The 19,587-nt window shown below is 37.6% G+C and overlaps 1 protein-coding gene across 4 annotated transcripts in view; it reads left to right on the top strand.

Moving 5' to 3' along the window:
* Positions 1–17,801, top strand: part of TANK (TRAF family member associated NFKB activator) — a 28,153-nt gene extending 10,352 nt beyond the window's left edge. For all 4 annotated transcript variants that reach the window (XM_027878428.1, XM_027878419.1, XM_027878437.1 and 1 more), the window contains 5 exons: positions 5,935–6,114; positions 7,428–7,504; positions 9,647–9,765; positions 11,374–11,954; positions 16,315–17,801. In XM_027878428.1, coding sequence (XP_027734229.1) covers positions 5,935–6,114; positions 7,428–7,504; positions 9,647–9,765; positions 11,374–11,954; positions 16,315–16,482 — 1,125 coding nt within the window. In that variant the 3' untranslated portion in view covers positions 16,483–17,801. The remainder of the gene's footprint in view (positions 1–5,934; positions 6,115–7,427; positions 7,505–9,646; positions 9,766–11,373; positions 11,955–16,314) is intronic.
* Positions 17,802–19,587: the final 1,786 nt, after the last annotated feature.

The raw sequence follows: 19,587 nt of genomic DNA, 5'->3' as shown, positions 1-19,587 counted from the left end.
TTTCTGCTTCTGTGCCATGAACAGAAATATTACTGATATAACTCTATGCAGAATCAACTAGACAGTCTGTCTGCATTCAAACCCAGGCACAGTGCTATATAAATAAGGTCTTTTCAGAGGGGATGTGTAGGGATTCAAACCCATGCAAAGTTGGGTTGACCCAGCCTACTCTATGTTCCTGTTTGTGGGAATGTAGTAGCTCTCTTACTCTGTGTTGAGAGCGTGGAGCTTGAGGAAAAATGTTGACTGGACAAAAACTGGCTTCTGCAGAGGCACTTGGGTAACTTTACACCATCCTTCTGATGCGAGGGGGACCCTAATGTTCAATATTGTGTCTAGTAAACTTGCACTAACCTGGCAAAAGGATACAAAATTGTCCAGATAGCACAGCAGAGGCACTTCTACTGGCTCTGGCTATGTCTTGGCCATGCCATTCATGAACTGGCTATAAGTTCACGTTTCATTGAATAAACTCAAGGGAGAAAAACCATATAACCCCAACTTCCTGTTGAAGATGATGGAAAATTAATTGAATTGTGTTAAATGCTTTATATGCCTTTGTGGCAGCTGCCAATTTTTGTACTTCTTAAATGTAGAAGTTTTGATGTACAATGGATAAACAGCATGGAATGAATGTGTGAAACAAGTTGGGGAAAACCCAAGAGTTCCCATTTCTTTGTCTTTCTCAATAAATGAAGTAAAAGTGAAAAAAAACCCACAGAATAGGTAGTCAGCCAGTGGACGTTCGTGCTTCAAGGGAAAATTGGACAACTTCATGCACAAAAAATCTGTTGAGAGTTAATAAATACATAGAAACTATTCCTAAGAAGATCTAGGAATTTATTAAAGGATGTATCATGAATGTCTCCTGTTTCCTTGTACTTTTTTTCCCCCGAAACATCGTAATTTGACATCTGAGATCAAAAATCCATCATCTTCTCACTGGCCCAATATGGTTGTCTTATACCTAATTCAATAAAGTATTGGCTTTTTCAGGTATTGAAATTTGGAAGTTCAAATATTCTATTTGAGAGTCTGTATTTTTCTAGTCATACTCCATCCACATTATGCTCTGAACCAAGTAAATTACACCTGCAGCCATTGTCCTTTACAGCCTCCTCGGAGTCTCTCCCATGGCTGGAGAGCCTGGATTTATAGATACCTTCTGAAACTGTCTTTTGCTAAGTTCAATGGAATTTTTAAGTGGATTATGTTCTGTCCTGCAGTAAAGTGAATAGGAATCCTGAATTGATTTTAATAGGTACATGATTAGAGCTTAAATTTAGGAGGTTTAAGATGAGGGAGGGGCTGTCTTTTGTGTTTTTTCTAGTAATTGGTCATACTTACATATTTTATATGCTGTTCTCAAGTTCTGTTGACTGTGTGTCATGAAATGTTTTAGGATTTTTTTTTGCTCACATTTGTCTTCACTGAAAGAGGTGAGTGGATCAGATTAGCTTTTTGGTCAGTACCAAATATAAACAAGATTAAGAGACTTTTTCAGTCACTTGCCTGAGAAGACTAAAGGGCCCTATATTGCTGCCTGGTTTTGAGACCCTGGCTAGACTTTTAAGTAGGAAGAATTTGGATCTGGTTACTCTCTCAGAGCCAAAGCTGCCCAGCAAACAGAAAACCCTAGAGATGAGACAATGTCAAGCTTCTACTTTTTAGAACAGTCAGACATCAGAATTCTTATAAACTCAATAAAACCTGAAGCTGAAGTCAACACCTGTGACGAGACAACATGCTCACGATCACATTTTCCTGGTTCAAGAATTTCAGTATTAAACGTTGTGTGGAGTTTGCTCATCAGAGTGTTCTGTGCCATGAAAAAGAGGAGGAGACTGTGTGCCAGGAATGAATGATGCATATCTTATACAAAATTGCAATAAATGTTTAGGTCTTCTTTTTTGTGCAGGACATAAACAGAGGAATGGCAGATGTATGGTAGTCATCTTTATGCTCTAAATTAAGGTCCTAAAATGACTTACATAACTAAGAGCAGCTATTGCAGCAGTCTTGCAGAGCTGCATGTTCCAGACAATACCATCTTCTCTAGTGTCACTTTGTTTCCTATCTTTAATGTGAAGAAAGCTGTACTTGATTTTATGCTAGCTGAACATTTCATACATTTAGCTGTTATCTGCTGCTAGTATGATGTATACAATAGGATTAGGCCCTGCTACCAGATATAAAAAATTCTGGTATCAGTAGCCTTTTCTTCTATTGCTTCATCTGTTTAATCTATCTCTACCCAATAATAAAGAAGAGTTTGTGGATAAACTGTTAAAAGTTACACTTAATATTCCTTAAGACCACATACAGTTCACATCAGTTGAATAGTGTTTTTCCCTGAAACCATATGACCATTTGTTTATTCTAGAAAGCCACTGAAACAGGTCATTATATCACACTTCAGGGAAAAATAAAAGGACCTGCCTTTACTGCAGTACTGGTGACTAAGTGGTTGTGAAGCAGCTCTGCTAGAAAGGAGCTGGGATCTTGTAAAACAGCAAGCTGAGCGTGAGCCAGCAGCATATCCTAACAGAAAAGAAGGGCAACAGCTTCCTGGGTTGTATTAACGGGAGCACAGCTAACACACCCAGGGAAGTGAGTATCTCCTTCTATTCAGTGTTCAATGGACTGCATCTAGAATACTACATCCAGTTTGGGGAACTCTAGTACTGCAAAGACATGGACAAACGAGTTCAGCAGAGGCTCCACTGAGGGCTGGGGACTTGAGTACGCATCCCATGAGAAGAGGCTGTAGAAACTGAACTTGTCCAGCCTGGAGAAGAGACGGCTTCAGGGGAAGCTAATAGTTTTCCAATACCTACATCGAGGCTGCAGGCAGATGGAGCCAGGCTCTTAACAATGGTGCATTGGCAAGAGGATAAGAGACAGTGGATAATTGAAACAGTAAAGGTTCAGACTGGACTTAGGGGAAAATATTTCACCGTGAGGACAGCCAGACATTGGAAAAGGTTGCCCAGAGAGGTTGTGCAGTCTCCATCTTTGGGGAATTCACGACCAAACTAAGTAACCTGATCAAACATTGTAACTGACCCTGATTTGGTTAGGCGCTTGAGAACCCTTGAGGTCCCTTCCAAGTTCAATTATCCTCTGATCCTATAAAGCCTCTTCAAAAGAAAATATACTGATCTGTTCATAATATGTATTTAACTACTTTGCTGGCAGCTAATATCAGTATGCTTAAAAGATCCAGTGTGTTGCAAAGTACTTAGCTGAGCAGGTATGACCTGTGTGACATACTTATGAAGTTTATAAAACTTATAAAGTTTATGAAACATTAGCTTTATAAATTTCAGGCAGTTTATAAGTGTTATCATATCATTGCAAACCACCAAACTCAGTATTGGAAACTGTAAGATCATCAAGCTATAAACAGTTGTATTATTGAAAGATCCTGAAAGGTTTCTCCAGTGCTTTTTCTGGTATCCTGATGGGGGACAAAAATGATTTCCATCAGTATGTACTGATATGTCCTCATTGCAACATGTTGCAGTGGTTCTTCTCATGTGGCTTTTCTACGTGCTTACTTAAATCTTTTCCTCACTTCCTGCAGGAGACACGGGAGAAATGGAAGAGAACTACTGGCCATTGCTGCAGTGGTTCCAGTTATCTGAAGGCTTTTGAAAGCCCACACGGGAATTGGAGCTGTAATACTCGCAAACATAAATTATGCTGTATCACATGCTCAGTGAAAGAGTTCTTTTACTGTCCTTAAGATACAGTTGTTCTTCAAGGGCATTATCTTTGATGAAAGGTTTTTCCTACATGTTTAGATTTTGTCAAAATTCAGGAGAAACTGTGTCCCCTGGCTTTTTTTTAAATGCGAAGTGGAATTTGATCTGCCAAAAATGCAAAGCATGGAAGAAAGGCTAGGATTAAGGAGTTTTGCTGTGATAACATGTCATTTTTAGGCAGTACTTTGAAGTCACTGAGCAGAAGAGGCCTAATCTGGATCTCTGAGATACCACCCAAGTCTAGAGTTGCATTGAAGCTCTTACTGTAGGTTTACTATTTAAAGTCACAATTGAGACTAAAAACCAATGCTACAAAGCTATTTTTCTGCAGGTTTTTGTTTGTGGGGTTTTTTTGGGTGGTTTTTTTTGTTTGTTTGTTTGTTTGTTTGTTTTTTAAATCCAGCTAGTATTACCTTTTGAGGCTAAAAACTTGTGTCAGCTACATGTACATACGTCCATGCTTAACCAGCTGGTGTTTTAGTGAATCAGCTCTGGACCACCCCTGCATGGCTGTCATTTCAAGTAGAGTAGCCCTACCTACCTACCTACCTAATCTCCACATGCACAACCTCACCCAATTTAGGTTCCATTTGAAAATAAAACATGGTCTTGGAAAAGCACTTAGCTGCTTCTTTCCTCTTAACCTTGCCCTTCCTGCCTGCAGACTATCTCACTGCATTTCACTTACATTCTTCTGAAAGAGTTAACTTTTGGGTGTACTTCTCTCACAGAGACAATCATGAGGCTTCAGGACACTTTTTGTGACACTTGATACAGCTCAGGATTAGGGTTTCTATAGATTTCATAAGCTGACAACTAAAAGGTATTCATAGCAGCAGTTTTTAACTGTTGGTTGGTCTTGAAAATTTTTGCAAGTACTATCTTTGAGCATATGAAAAAAATGTTTTGTTATTCTTCCAAAAAACCCACACACATAAAAATTCCATGAATTACTAGATGGATCATTAAAGTGAGGTCAGCCAGAGCTTTTTATTTCACAAATCTTTATAGGACTGAAATATTTGCAATACAACCCTTGTGGAGGATGAGAGGCTGGAGAGCAGCCCTGCAGAAAGAGATCTGAGATTTAGGTTGAGGGCAAGTTGATATGAGTCAACAATATGCTCTTGCATCTAAAAGGCCAAACTGGTCCTGGGGTTCATCAGGAGAAGCATCACCAGCTGGTCTAGGGAGGTGTTTGTCCTGCTCTGCTCTGCACTGGTGCAGCCTCACCTCGAGCACTGTAGTGAATTTTGGGTGCCACAAAACAAGAAGGACATCAAACTACCAGAGTGTGTCCAGAGGAGGGTGACCAAGATGGTGAAAGGTTTAAAGGGCAAGACTTATGAGAAGCCGCTGATGTCACTTTTTTGCTGAGCTCAAAAAGGAGAACCTGAGGGGTGACCTCACCCCAGTCTACAACTTCCTCAAGGGGGACAGCAGATGGGGAGGTGCTGATCTCTGGTGACCAGTAATAGGACACGAGGAAACAGAATGAAGTTACATCAGGGGAAGTTCAGGTTGGACATTAGGAAAAGGTTCTTCACTGAGATGATTGTTGATTGCTGGAACAGGCTCTCCGTGGAAGCCAGTCATGGCACCAAACCTGTCAGACAGAATTCAAAGACTGTCTGGACAACACTCTTAGTCATATGGTTTAGTTTTAGATAGTCCTGCAAGGAGCAGGGAGTTGGACTTGATCCTTATGGGTCCCTTCCAATTTGAAATGTTCTGTGATTCTATTATTGAGTTCTTGGGTTTGCTCAAAAATTGAGATAGCTGCAGAATTATCACCATCTTTGAAATGGTTTAAGATTGAAATTTGTGAAATATTATTTTATGTATTGTATTGTACATGCAAAATATATAAAATGTTAACGTAAATTATACAGTAATTGAACCGTCTTTTTTTTTTTATAAACACTAATATGACATTCAGAAATCCGGAAGATACAGTTGCTTTGAATAATCATCTATGAAAAGTTACATCTGTGTGTAGTGGTAGAAGGCTTTTACTATCAATTTAAAAGTAATAATGTAATAAATAAGACTGACCCTTACTTATGTTGCAAAACCTTAATTTAGCTTATTCCAGACTGCTGAATAGTGATAGTCCACACGTCTCAGTTCTATTAATTGTCCTGGTGTTTCTAAAATTATTTTTTAGGAACAGTTAGAGAGTGAGAGCATGAAATTGAAGCAACTTGAGGACAAAAGCAATCAGAAGGAAAGGAAGCTTTTATCTGTTATTTCCAACCAAGAAGATAAAATAAGAAATCTGAAAAGCAAAGTGAAAGAATTAAGTGAAGCACAAAAGAGTATACAGATGCCAATGTATAAAAGGGAGGTAAGATAAGAAACCAAATAGAGATAAAATGAAAAAGACAAAACATTTGTAAATTCTTTCAAACATGAAATGTTTGGAATTTATTCTAATTATTCTAATAAGCATATTTTAAATTTCAGCATTGTATAATTACTAGGAAATTTTCTGTGTTTAAAGCACTCAGGGAATACCATTAAATACATAGTGGTTGGTTTGTATGTTAATTATTTTATGTTATGTCTTTAAAATGTTCATATTTGTGAAAACTCCAGATTATAATTTCTAGTTTATAAATTTCAGTTGGAAGTTTTCACCAAGACTGAGTTGATTTCTTTCATTTTTATGCCACCCTATTTTTGTTACAGAATAGCATCCAGAGTGCTATTCTGTCACTGTGGGATAGCTAGTGTCATTGATGTGAATCTACCCATGTACGCATATTTTAGCTAGCTAATTTAAAGTGAACACAGGTAAGAGTGGGAGCACAGCAACACATAGGTTGTTGCTATTAAATGTCCCAAGCACTGTTTAACTTACTATGGCAAGCACTTGTAAAACATGTTACTAAGTATAAGGCAGCTTAGATGTGTTGACAAGAGCTGCACTTGCCCTTCAGTGCAAGGTAAGACGCATCTGTGGGCTATGGGTCTGTGGTTATAAGCAGTGTATCAGCTTATACAGATTTCTAAGCTTATACGGTTTATAAATCAGCTGATTTGGCAGGTGTGATCTAGTTCATGTCTGATTTGGAGCACATATGAACTACTCAGGCCATCTGGTAATGCAGCTCTAGTGGAACTACAGCTTAATGACTGGTTATTATAAAAAAACTTTCCTTAATGCCTGGTAGATTTAAAACTATGTAATACTAGAGTGAACCACACGGTGGTAGTCAAAGTTAATAACTTATTTAAAAACCTGCTAGAGCTCCTAACATCATAGCTTGTGGTGTGTTCATTGAAAATTTCAGTGAATAAATTGATTTTTAAGAGCTAAAATATCTGGACACCTCACTAACAAGCTTATACAAAATACATAATCTTACCTTATACATGATTGAAAAAGAATTACAGTCAAGCAATATTCTTAGGACCAGTTCCCTTTCAATGGAGAATGAGCAGAGGAATGCCACACTGCATTAACCTAAAAACTGTTAAACTAAAAATAGGAATTTCACACAAACATTAAAACACTGGATTTGTCATTTTTTGAATGTTTTGATAGCTTCCAGCAGGACTTAGGTGAAGGACCCCATGACATTTTTATTCATACCAAGGTGAAGTGCAAAGTTTATATGCTAATGTGTGCTCAATATTTTCATATTTTACTTCAAGGTGAAAAGTAAGAAAGGTGTTCCAGATAAACCTGAATTATCTCTAGGGATCTCTGGTATTTCACCTATGCCTGAAAGGTAAATACTTTTGCAGCATTTCTTAAATTTGCTTTTGTCTTTTCTGTCATTAAATAAGGCCCTCTTTTCTACATAGTATCTTAAGAAATGGTTGGGGAGAAGTGGGGAGTGGGGAGCATCAGAGGTCGAAGAGCTCACGCGGGAAGATAAAGCCAGCAACTATGTGAAGTCATAGCTGGGGCTTTACAAGTACGTAGGGATAAACTGTGAGGAATTAAAGTAGCCACTTGGTTCAGCAAGAGGTTAAACTCTGAAAATCAGAAACAGTTTGGATAAGCATTAACTCCCTTGCATTAACTCTCGTCAGGACAGGAATGTACAACCTTAATGGATTAACTGATGGCAGCACAGCAGAGAAGCCTGCTGTGCTGCCAGGAGGAGGTCTGATAGTCAGTATGAGGAAATAATTCTTATCCTGATCCATCCTAAATGAGAGAGTTTGAAACTAGGTTTATCTGTAAGGCGAAACCAGTCAGCCCCTGCTATGACCAAGGGACCAAAAGCAGTAGATTTCCTAAGCAAGCATTCCCTCTTCTGCCAGTGATTTCGGAAGAATATTGACCTAAGTCTTAGGTTTGCATTTTTCATAGGATAGGCAGTAATGCCACTTTTAACAATTTTACTGAGGTCAAGTAGAATATTTTGTAAAGTGATCTTAGGGGAGTGTTAAGGGATTAAGTAGGGTAAATTCTTGCTGTCTCCTTATTCTCTTGCCCTGTCACTCTCTTGACCACTCTCAGACATAGGCTAGGTGAAGTGCATGGATCTTTAATCTGGCTCACTACTCCTTTAGAATAAGAAGGAGAGGAAATAAGACTGTGATATGAGAAAGATTTGTTTGTCTTTATTGATTTATATCTAAAAAATTAAAAACCTTTACCTGTCTTCTGTCTCCCTGCTCTCAAATAGCTCCCTTACTTTACTGTTTTCTTGGAAAGAGGTATGTGATTGGTAAGATTACTAGTAATCTTACACTAGGAAGATTATAATATCACAAATGTCTAGCAAATTAAGCTTGCTTCATCTAATACTATGTATATTTTAAAGCTCTGATTAGAAACTCAAGTCTTTTATAATTTGTTATGTATTAAAACATCTGAAAAAATTGTCAGAATGTGAACATTAAAAGCAGCAACTTTATCTCCTTCTGCCGATCTTTTTTTCAAAAGAGATACAAATAGACATTTGTGAGGCATTCTCTTCAAAATGAGAAGCACAGCAGAAGTAGGAACACAGCCTGATTGCTATACAAATAAGCAATAAATAAAGTAAACAATTCAGTGGATTAAAGCAAAGTCCCTTTTGAGGTCCTTTGATACAAAGATGCAAAAGAGAACATAAATCAAACTTCACTTTTTCATTCTTAAAGTTATTTTTATAAAATTCATTATGTTTTGATTAGATAAATTGCTCAGCAAGTTTATAGAAATTTCACAGTGGAATTTCATGGATGCATCAATAACTGAAAAACAAAATGCCTTTGGACAAATAAACTCACATCAGCATGAACTATTTTTACCATTCTCAGTGCAGATAACTAAATATCAGATGACCATATGATACTCTGGAAAAGATATAATAAAATAAATCCCTAAAAATAAAAGGAAAATTCATATGATATTGTATAAAACAGAGAGGGAATGAGTTCATGAGCCCCTCTCCAAAATGCAAGGTAGACAGAAATGGAAAGAACGGTAACAAATGCTTATGTGTTCCTTCTTCTGCAAAGTCTAAAGTGCACAGACAACAACAGAAAACAATGTTCATAGTGGCAGAATCTTATTTTCCCAAGAATGAGGTGGAAACAGTACCCATGGGAAAGATAAACTGTTCCACAAAATACCTGAGGGAAATGAAAGAAATATGAAGGCTGGATTTCTGGGGGCAGTCCTTGCAGATTCAGTTCTTAAGTTCAAATATATGTGTGTATGATATGACTAAACAGCTCTTTGATAACATTTTCTTTTCCTTTTTCTGCTTGCTTTTATGAGGAGAACAAAAATATGTATACATATGTTGAGGAACAAGATCTCCAAGAAAAGTAGCTTATACTATTGCTTTTCTCTGGTTTCTGGGTGTGACTAGATTAAAGGTCACAAGCTGAATTGGTTGACTCTTTGATTTACAATTTTGATCTTCCAGAGAGAATCTGGAGACTATTTTCCAGGACATGAAAGAAGAATGTCATCGAATATGTATGCTAGCCAAAGAACAAACAGACCAACTGATTAAATTTAAGATAAAGCCAGAACCTGAAACTGGTAATATCATACTTAAGCTCTTATTGTGATTCAACTGTTTGAAAGCTTTGCTTTATATTTGAAAATACTGCAAATTACACATACATAGAAGTACTTCCACTGTTTACCATCTGCCTTTTTCAAGTCTGTTCACATGGTGCTCAGTATTTCACCAAGAAAAAGCACCGCCAGTTTTGGCATTCTATGACGAATGCTCCAAATCACATGCTATAAAAGACAGTCATCACATCAATGGCTCTTGTAATTGTTTTGTCCCTTGGAGTGAGAGGCAGGCACTTACTACATGTGATATCCCATCATACTGTGTGAATGACAGCACTTGCTTGCTTTTAATTTAGCTGTCAGTTCAAAAGATGTCTGCTATGAATGTCTCTGGCCCCATATCTGTTTGAGGAAAACTGCTGGACTGAGGACAGTCAGAGAACTTACTTTCTAGACTTACTTGTGCAGACTTTTGAATACTGTTTTGTTATATGGGACAAGAGCTTAATCCAACACTTCCTGAAACAAAAGAAAGGCTTGATTTTTGTTGCAGCAGTAAGAGATCCTGGATATCCAGGTCTCCTAATGCTTAAGTTTAATATAACGTAAACTGTGGATATTCTTTAGTAGCTTTTCAAATAGTAGAATCAGACTCTTAAGTGATTTCAATAAACACCTGCCAAACTCACACAGTTGATGCAAAATATGCTGATTTCAGCGCTTTCTTTTAATTTAGGCCATCCATTACTGGTGTTTTGTTACATGAAGTGCTAACATGTATCTTGTGGCTTCAAATTACTACATCTGAACTGTATTGTTATATACGTTAGTAACTTTCTTATTTGGGGGTGGAAATTTTGGAGGATGTGTGTTTGGCAACTTACTTCAGGATGGTTTTGGTTTCCCTAAAGAAGTGTCTAACTCAACGGTGTGAAAAGCTATACATGATATAGATTTAATCTGTTTGATTTTTGTTACTTCTGTGTTCCACTTTACTGCAATATCTGAGTGATCTCAGAAGGGTGCTGTACAATCCATGTGTACTGAAGTTATTCTCTCACCTGATCAGGATTAACCATGTAAATTATTATCATTTTTGTTAATAAAGTGCTGAAAATGAAGGGAGAATTCTCAAAACAAGTGAAAATATGGTCCATTTTTTGAATAGTTATTTAGTTTAAATATTTAACTAATTTGGAAACCAGTGGGAGTTTGGTACCTGAATACCTTCTAAAATCGTGCTCATGGTGCCTAGCATGTTCTTGGCACTGTGTGAAATGGTTTGGGTTCCAGCTTCTATTTCTGCCAGAACACTTCAGTAAATATATGCAAGTATGTGTTAAGAGTATGGGACAACATAATTTTCAATAAAATGAAAATGTTTGTACCCATAAATCAAACAGAAATAGAATTACTAGAACATATTTCCTTTTATTCTGTTCTGATAGTTTTTGTGTCAGAGCTCATTTGTAAAAGAGAATTCAATCTGATTTTAAAGAGAGAAAAGTAACAGTTAAAAAACCCAAGAAGATCAAAAACCCCTCAGGAAAAATATCCCCAACACCACATCTTTAATAACTGTACTTCAATTGACTATTTAATGTTTTCTTCATTCTTTCTTCACAGAAATACAGTTTTCCATGCCGATACAGTGTACTGATAAAACTGATGAACAAGCAGAAGAGCTTTTTAAGCCTCGGGTTATAAAGGATATAAATAGAGGTGCATCATGCATCACATCTATCACACCAAGAGGAGTGGGCCAAGATGAGGACAACAACTCTGTAGAATCACTTTCTAAATTTAATGTCAAGTTTCCACCTACAGACAATGACTCTGCTTTCTTGCAGAGCACTCAGGAAAAACCAACAGTTTCTTGTACCGGTATAGCTGAAAACATGCTTCAAGATCATCATTTTAACCTGGAGCACAGAGACCGTGCTGCTAACCTCAGTAAATTGGAACCTAACTCATTTGAAGCTCATGGTATTGATCTCATGACCTCAGCTTTACAAAGCTTAACTACTGTTGACAAAACAAACCCCTCAGATCATGCAAACGTGCCTATAGAAAATATTCATGAAATACCATGTTTAAAAACAACAGACAGTGGTTTCACGTTTGTACCTAAGCACACAAACCAGAGTGTACCTGAAGCAATTTTTTCTTTAGAAGCTGCGGGAACAACCGTCAGAGGTCCTCATCAGGTATCTATCTATAAATAGTGTACATTTCAAAAAACGGTAATGATTCAGACACACACTTTGCAAAGAGCTTTGAGACAGGATTAATATATTCTATACTCATCAGTCTTTTTTTAAAGACAATAACTCTTGTTAGTTCTTCTTCCTAATACTGGTATACGTATACAAGTCACTTTTCCAGTGAAAGGGCAGGAATTTAAGCAGACACAGGCATTGGATGCTAGTACAAATTTCAGTTCATCTCGATAATAATTGCTTCTCTATCTATTTCAAAGGTGTCATTAATCCTAAGTTACCGCCTAGATTGCTTTCGTTCTACCCTTGATCTCAAATTGGGCACAAATTTGTTTTAATTGTTTTTCATGTACAGCAGAAAATATGAAAAATGGACTAATTAAAAAGCTGAACAGATAAATACTTCCGCTATGCTACTTATTATCTCAATCTGAAGTATAAACAACACCCTATTCCTCCTCTCTAAGAAAACTTAAATTATTTCATTGTAGGAGGAAAGCATTTTTTCAAATGAAGGAAAGTTCACTAAAATACTTTATTTTAGGTTTATGTAGGTAAGCTGGGCTTGAATTTCAGTTGTAGCTTGAAGTCCATGGGAGCTTCTGAAAACAAGGCCCAGTTGCTGTAATGCAGTAAAACATTTTGGCAGGTTCTGACACTCACAACTCTGAATACGTTGCTTCTCTTGTGTGACATCCTGTCTCAGCTGGAAGCTGGCAAAATTTGGAGCTTTATAGACCAATCTGATTGGTTGGTTGGTTGGTTGGTTGGTTTTTTCTGTGGCTTTTCTCGCACCTTGTGAGAGGACGGATTTTCAAGAATAAGCAAATAGTGATATTTAGGAATTCTCTGAGCCTGGATTTCACTTATTTTTTACTATTTACATTGATGTAGTTTTATGTTCATGTCTAGTGACAAGGTAGGTGCAGCAGAAGAGCTTTACATCTCCATTTGGCCACTGCATAACATGCAAAACTAGCATGTGGAAAGTGTCTGTAGGACGTGATAGCTTTGATATTTTCTTCTCCTAAAATTTACCCAGTCTAGTTTAATTTTCTATCACAAACAAGTTTTGCATGAAAATTTTAAAGAATGAAAAGTTTGCTGTTCTTCATCATATTTTAAGCTATTAGCCTGATTTTTCAAAAGGTATTTTAAATATCTATTTGTAATATCGGAGATCTCAATTCTATACTAACTTCTTAATCACAGCTTTTGTTGTTCTTTATTTTTCATTGGGTCCTCATTCAAGTTGCGACTGAGTTAAACAAATTAAAACATTTGCTTTATTGCCAGCAGAATTGCAGTGGAGCTGTGAAGCATTCACTCCATTGCTTGTTACTATCCTCTTTTCCTGTATTACCTCTCCTTGTTCTTTTAGTAGTTAGTTCTTTAGCTTGTTCTTTTAGTAGTTAGTATGTGTATTCATTTTTCAATAGATGGCACCCTGCATTGTACATTACAGCAAGTGAAACAGCTGGTGTGTGGTTATAAATTGATAGAGGAGTGTGCAGCTTAAAAAGTACAGAACAGTGGTTGAATAGCAATAAGCCTTTGATCATTGGTATTTCTACTAAATAAGGAAATTAATTTGGAGCCATCATTTAAAATGGTAATGATCTACTTCATGGAGAAAAATTTACTAATGCTAACACTCAGAGAAATAAAAAGCCAATGATGAACTGTTTCAGATTTTGTAAGTGATATCTACAATAGCACTGCATTGATTAAAATGTTATATCTACAAGCTTGTTCAATACAAGCCAATATTACTTTAGAATCCATTAAATGTACATCTGTGTATGTCAGTATTTAAAGATCCATCACCTTTATTCAACAGCATTCAAAATAGGTTTTAAAACATTTTTCCCAGTGAATTGGACTCAGCTCTAGAGATTCTCTCTGACTGTTAATTGTGCTAATGAATTGATTCACAGATAATATACATGTAGATTAAAATACTAATGTTTTTTTAAAAGTTACTTTATACATGCCCTTTCCACTGTGTTAACCTTAGCAAAATTTATGTATAAACTTGTTCTTGGCATTTTTACCACCTTTCTGAGGGTAGTTAAGCTGCTTACAGCTTCTATCATCCCTTCCAGTGGTGAAGCTCCAATAGGAATAACATACCTCTTTTTTTTTTTCATAGTGTAGATAAAACTTTCAAGTATTTACTACATATGTTAACTTATAAAATGGAAAACCCCATAAATGCAGTAGATTTGGCAACAGTAAGTTCTTGGAACTGTTCTCAGTTGGTGTAATAAATTTAGCTCTTTCCTTCTATGTGGATACTAAATCTAAAAATTCAGTACTGTTTTCTTAGGATGTAATTTAAAAAAAAAAAAAAAACGTGACTGAAAAGAGCAGCAGATTAAAATAAACAGGGATATTAGTGAACCTAGGATTTTACAGGCTACATTTAACTGAGACTTTCATATAGATGCACGTGTTTATCTGTATTTATCTGCAGTTTAAGGGGGTTGTTTTCACCAGAAATATTACTAAGTATGTTCATGATTTTAAAAGCAAATCAATAGTCTATTAATCTTAATCTGAATATTGATGTTTTTGAAATGGAACACCTGCTTAAATAGTTCCCCTGTTCTGAAAATTATATTAAGTACATGCTTAGCACTCCAAGAAAGAAATGGAAGTTCAGTGCATCTGTGGGTTGCTGTATGAGTACCTCCCCTTGTTGTGCTTCCAAGATGAGTAATAGTACTTTTACAATATTATTTTATCTTTTTTTCAAATTATGCTTTACATCATAAGATATCAGAAACAAGTAATTCTAAACACATTTATGTGGTGTGTTTAAGTGTGTTAACTTATGTTTAAGTGTGTCACTGTCTAGATAGATTTAATATGCAATTTACACCAGCAACATACAATAAGTAGACTCTTTGAGCTGAAAAAAAAAAAGTGGTGTGATTGCACTTAATTACTAATTAGTCAATTTAATTATATGGATTGCTGACCATAATGAAAGACAGTAAGTCTGCTATTGCTATGTAATAAGCTAAACACTGTTTAAATACCGAATAGGCAGGAAATTGACTCCCAAGAAGTTTAGGGTGGTTTAAAAAGAAGGTTTAAGCACAATGAAAACCAGATCAGTTGTACAGAGAGTTATCATGGGAGGAATAAAGTATAGGTTCTAACTATTTGACATGATGAAATTGGAAGAGCTGAAAATTAAAAATCTTGGGTAAGTATCAGTAGCAAGAAATTTAAAACTTCTAAAGAAACTGCTTTCTAAAATATTCTTGCTTGCCTTTCCATGTGCGAGTGAAGCAAGAGGGAAGAAAACTGAGCCAAAAAAAACCCTGTAGGGCGCTCTTCTCTTCTAGGTTCCATCCCCACATAGAGCTCATACCAGCTTGCTGCCATTCTGTCTACTTTGCAGTCACAGCAGTATGCATTTGGTTTTCAGTTTACTCGAAACCTAATTGTCCTGGCCATATAACATAACTATTTACTTGATCTTGTGTTGCTAATATTAATGAAACTGAATTTTTAACTTTACTTTGAAAACTGATGGAAGACTTTTTGGTTCGTAGTTGGTATGATTCTAAACAGTGCATGCTTAGTCTCCAGACTTAAGCGCCTTGAATCCCAATGACAGATAAACAGACTTGCTGGCTTTAACTAACTAACTCAGGGACCAAGAGCAATGCAGCTGCTGAACCCAATACAGTATAGTTTACAGAGTTGCCTGAATGCATGGATATATATTCAGATGATCCCAGCAAGTTTGATGCTGCCATGGCAAAAGGAATCCCAAACCCGATTATCTGAGACACATTTACACTAAAAGACAGTCAGAGCAAATAAGTACCTTAAGCCACGTGATACTGCTATAATAATTTTGTCAGTAAAATGAAAGTTAGTTATGTGTCAATAAGAATGGAGATAAAGTATGAATCATATTTACTCTGTACAAGAAACATTTTATTCTAAGGTAAAAATGTATTTTCTCATTTCTGTTGAATGGCTGTTGTGTCCTATGACTTCTACAGTAAAATACTGAAATGCAAAGTTAAAGAAAAGCTTTAATATGTATCAGACTGGTATTACAGACTATTGCTGGTAGTAATATATATCGTTAATAGACACCAAGTTATTTTAAGTATTTGCAAGGATAGTGTGTTTACAGAACTTACAAAACCTAAGTCCCTGTCTTGTTTTTTTTTAAATGAGAACTCTAGTTAATGTCTCTGGTGAGGCAGGTGTAAAGGATACCTAGTTTAAAGAGAGAGGTATTTTTTATATAAATATAAGCTACAGCATAATGTAAACCACATTGTAAACCACAGCAATAATAATTTTCTGTTTCTTTTAGCTCATTTGGCAGCCTCAAGACAATGATTTGCTGCCACAAGCATATGCAGACTCTGAACTGAATCAGTGTGGAATATGTGAATTCTGTCGAGAAGTTTTCCCACCATCTCCAACATCTAAGGAAGATTTTCTTCGTCATCTGAATTCCCACTTTAAAGTACAGTCATGAGAATTCAATGGTTCACTGGTTTTGCATACTTTTTTTTTTATTCAGTAGATACGCTAAGAATTTAAGAATTAAGACTTCTTGTAACAAGAACTCATGACTGAAATTGTTTGTCAGATAAGCACATTTTTAGTTGTTTTTTGACAAGGTAAAATGGAACTAAGTCACTCAGTACTGTAATGCACATTATTGCTTGTTATGCTCCACTATAACTTCAAGAGTGATGTCAAACACTTTTTTTTCCCAATTAATCTTTGCCTGATAGGCCCAAAGTCATGATTATACTTATGAGTATAGACTTGCAGGATTAATGCCTTAATATGACTTGCAAAACCGATGTATTTTCACAGTATCCAATTATGTGATTATGTTCCCCTTGAAATAAACAGGAAGAGAAGTAGGTTCTCTTTTTTTTTTTTCTATTATAAAATTTCCAAATTTAACTTCAAATAGTTAACCTCCTAATTCAGATTCTTATAAAATTATCACGGTAACCTAACGCCAGGCATGCCAGAATTAGAATAGCCTTGTTCACTGGTAACATAAATGAATGGCTGACTTTTCCAGAACAACTGTTTACTGGAGAGAGTAATCAAAAACAGCACATAAATGATTTTTTTTCCAAAATGTAACGGTACTGATTTTATGAATATCTGTTACATGTTATTAAAAAAAAAAAAAAAAACTTGTCTTGTTTGCGTACCTTTCTAGCATTAATAATTACTAAAAATGCTTTCAGGAAAAAGATTATATAAGTATGAAGGATAGAAAAGGTTACACTTTCCCTAAAATTAATAGTACCAAAGATTATTTGCCTTTTCTTCTGGTCTGCTATGAATGCTATTACTCAAGTCTGGTACAGACTAGAAAGCAAAAACCTAATCTTCCAAATCTCAGTGACTTCATTTTTAACCTGAATATACTTAGCAGCTTTCTCAATGCAATTAAAATTTATGTTTAGTTGAAACATTGCAGTCTGATAAAGTTTGCACATTTTTTGGATTTCTTGATATCAAAAAGCAGGGGGATACCAGATATTTGAAATTAATGATAAAAGGTGCTTGCTTTTTGTATTTGAACTGAATATGGGGTTTAGTCCTGATATTTGATAATTAGCATTAAGATTTTGATAGCAGCAAAGCACAACACTTTCCCTTTTTAAAGATTTGTTCGCAGGTGACAAATTTCTGGAAGAATTAACACCTGCATAATTTTTAAAAATGGATTTTTCGGCAATTATTTTCTCTATTTTAAACATGTCATGTTTGTGATGGGTTGTCAACAGAGTGTACTGTAATAAACAGTGCATGTCTGCTACATGACCTGGAGAAAGAGTTTGTTACTGTTCAGAGCTGTATATCCCCGCCAATCTCCAGCGCTGAAGAGGCGATGTTCGAGCCTGGACTCGCCGTGCGGAGTGTGAAGTACCTCCCCAGAGAGCACGGCTGGGAGTGGTTCCCGGGAGAGGCAGAAGTTTCAGGGCTGGGAGGAAAGAAGGGGATTCGCACATCTCCGTCCAGCCCTACACACAACACTGACTCGTCCTCTCAACCGTGAAATTCGAGCTCAGAAGCTCACGTTATTAAGAGATGAACAAACTGCGAATCACCTTTGAAGAAAATAAAGTCATCTGTTTTTCTCCCCCGCCCTCCAAGCGCGGATGCGTTTTCCCCAAGAGCCCTTGTGCTGGCAGAGCAGGGAGCCCTGCGCCAAGCCCGAGTCCCCGCACGGGGCCACGGCTTTTGTTGCTGGAGGCGGCCTGGGGTCCCCTGCAGCCCGGGCAGAGCGGAGAGGGCGGGAGGAAGTGGGGGGAACATGGTTGACCAAAGTTTTGCCGTCCAGCAGAACCCAATCCATCTCCCACTGTGAGAGCTCCTGCCTGGTGCGGCGTCTTAGGAAGCTGTTTAATCCTGCGTGCGTAAAACTGTTGCTGCCTGAGGGCATCCAGATAGGCTCACCGATCAGACCACTGCGAGGGGCACCAGTCTAGTTTTAAAATAAATAAGTAAATAAGTATCACGCTAAGCAGTTGTGAGCGACTCGAAGTGGGAGGCGAGTGCAGTCCCTGAGTGGGCCCCATTTATGCAGCTTTCCTGGAGGAGGCTGTTGCTGCCAGCACGGACATCTGCTTTATTACACTCACCAGAGGAGGCTCAGTATTCCTCCCCTCTGCTCCCTCTTCCACACAAGAGGAGGTTGAATCCAAAAGGGAAGTAAAATTTCATTAAAAAGATTAAATATGGTGGAAGGAGCTTGAGAGGAAAGGAAGAGCAGGAAACTCGTGCCAAGGTGTACTACCGAATGCCTCCTCCCTCGGGACCAGCGGAGCCCCTACCAGGACAGCCCTGGGGCTGGAGCAGTTTTAGGGTTCCCATAAGAGTTGACTTGTCACCCCGCCCCGCGCTGACGGAGAGCCACGCGTGAACCCCCCCCCTGCTTACAGCCAGCGTTCGCGCGAGCGCTAGCGAGGAAAAACCTCTCCCGTTTCCTATCGGAAAGTCTCTGAGGGATGCTGCGGTGGTACGGCTGCCTCAGCCTGCTGCGAGGGCTCTGTGCCGGCGGCCGAGCAGAACACATGTAGCTCCTCTGTCTCTCTGGCTAACTCGACAGCTGCTCGTAGCTCCAGTAATTAGACTGTCAGTGCTTGTTAGAGGAGAGGAAAACGCTCCTATGACAGATTCCACGAGTCCTCTGTTTTTTAAGATCTCGCAGAAATCACCAGAGCATTAACTGAGATCTCTTATTTCTCTAGAATCAGAAGGGAAGAAGTTCCCTCTGCCATCTCGCACTCCAATCAGATCTCTCTTCCGACTCCCATAAACCAGTGAATTCACTCCAAGAGGCTCAGTAAGTTACCTTCCTTCCCTGCCTAACTGTGAGGAAGAGGGAACTTCCTGGCCCTGTGAACTTACTTCTAAAATCCCTTCCACGTATGGCTGTATTTAACCAGATAACAGAAATGCAGTCTTTTCTCCATTAACTGAGCAGAGGAGTCGCTCAACACACGATCCTTCCCCATCAGAGATAATATTAATTCAGAGGTTGCTCAGGAGAGGCTATTCCCCCTTGGGAACAAAAGCACTGGAGGATCAAGCGAGATGCTTCTCC

This window comes from Empidonax traillii, unplaced genomic scaffold (genome assembly GCF_003031625.1).
Source record: "Empidonax traillii isolate 1590-97213 ecotype Southwest subspecies unplaced genomic scaffold, ASM303162v1 scaffold5:size3517227, whole genome shotgun sequence".
In the NCBI taxonomy this organism is placed as follows: Eukaryota; Metazoa; Chordata; class Aves; order Passeriformes; family Tyrannidae; genus Empidonax; species Empidonax traillii.
The sequence above is the reverse complement of the archived record's forward strand: the minus strand, read 5'-3'. Positions and strand labels throughout refer to the sequence as shown.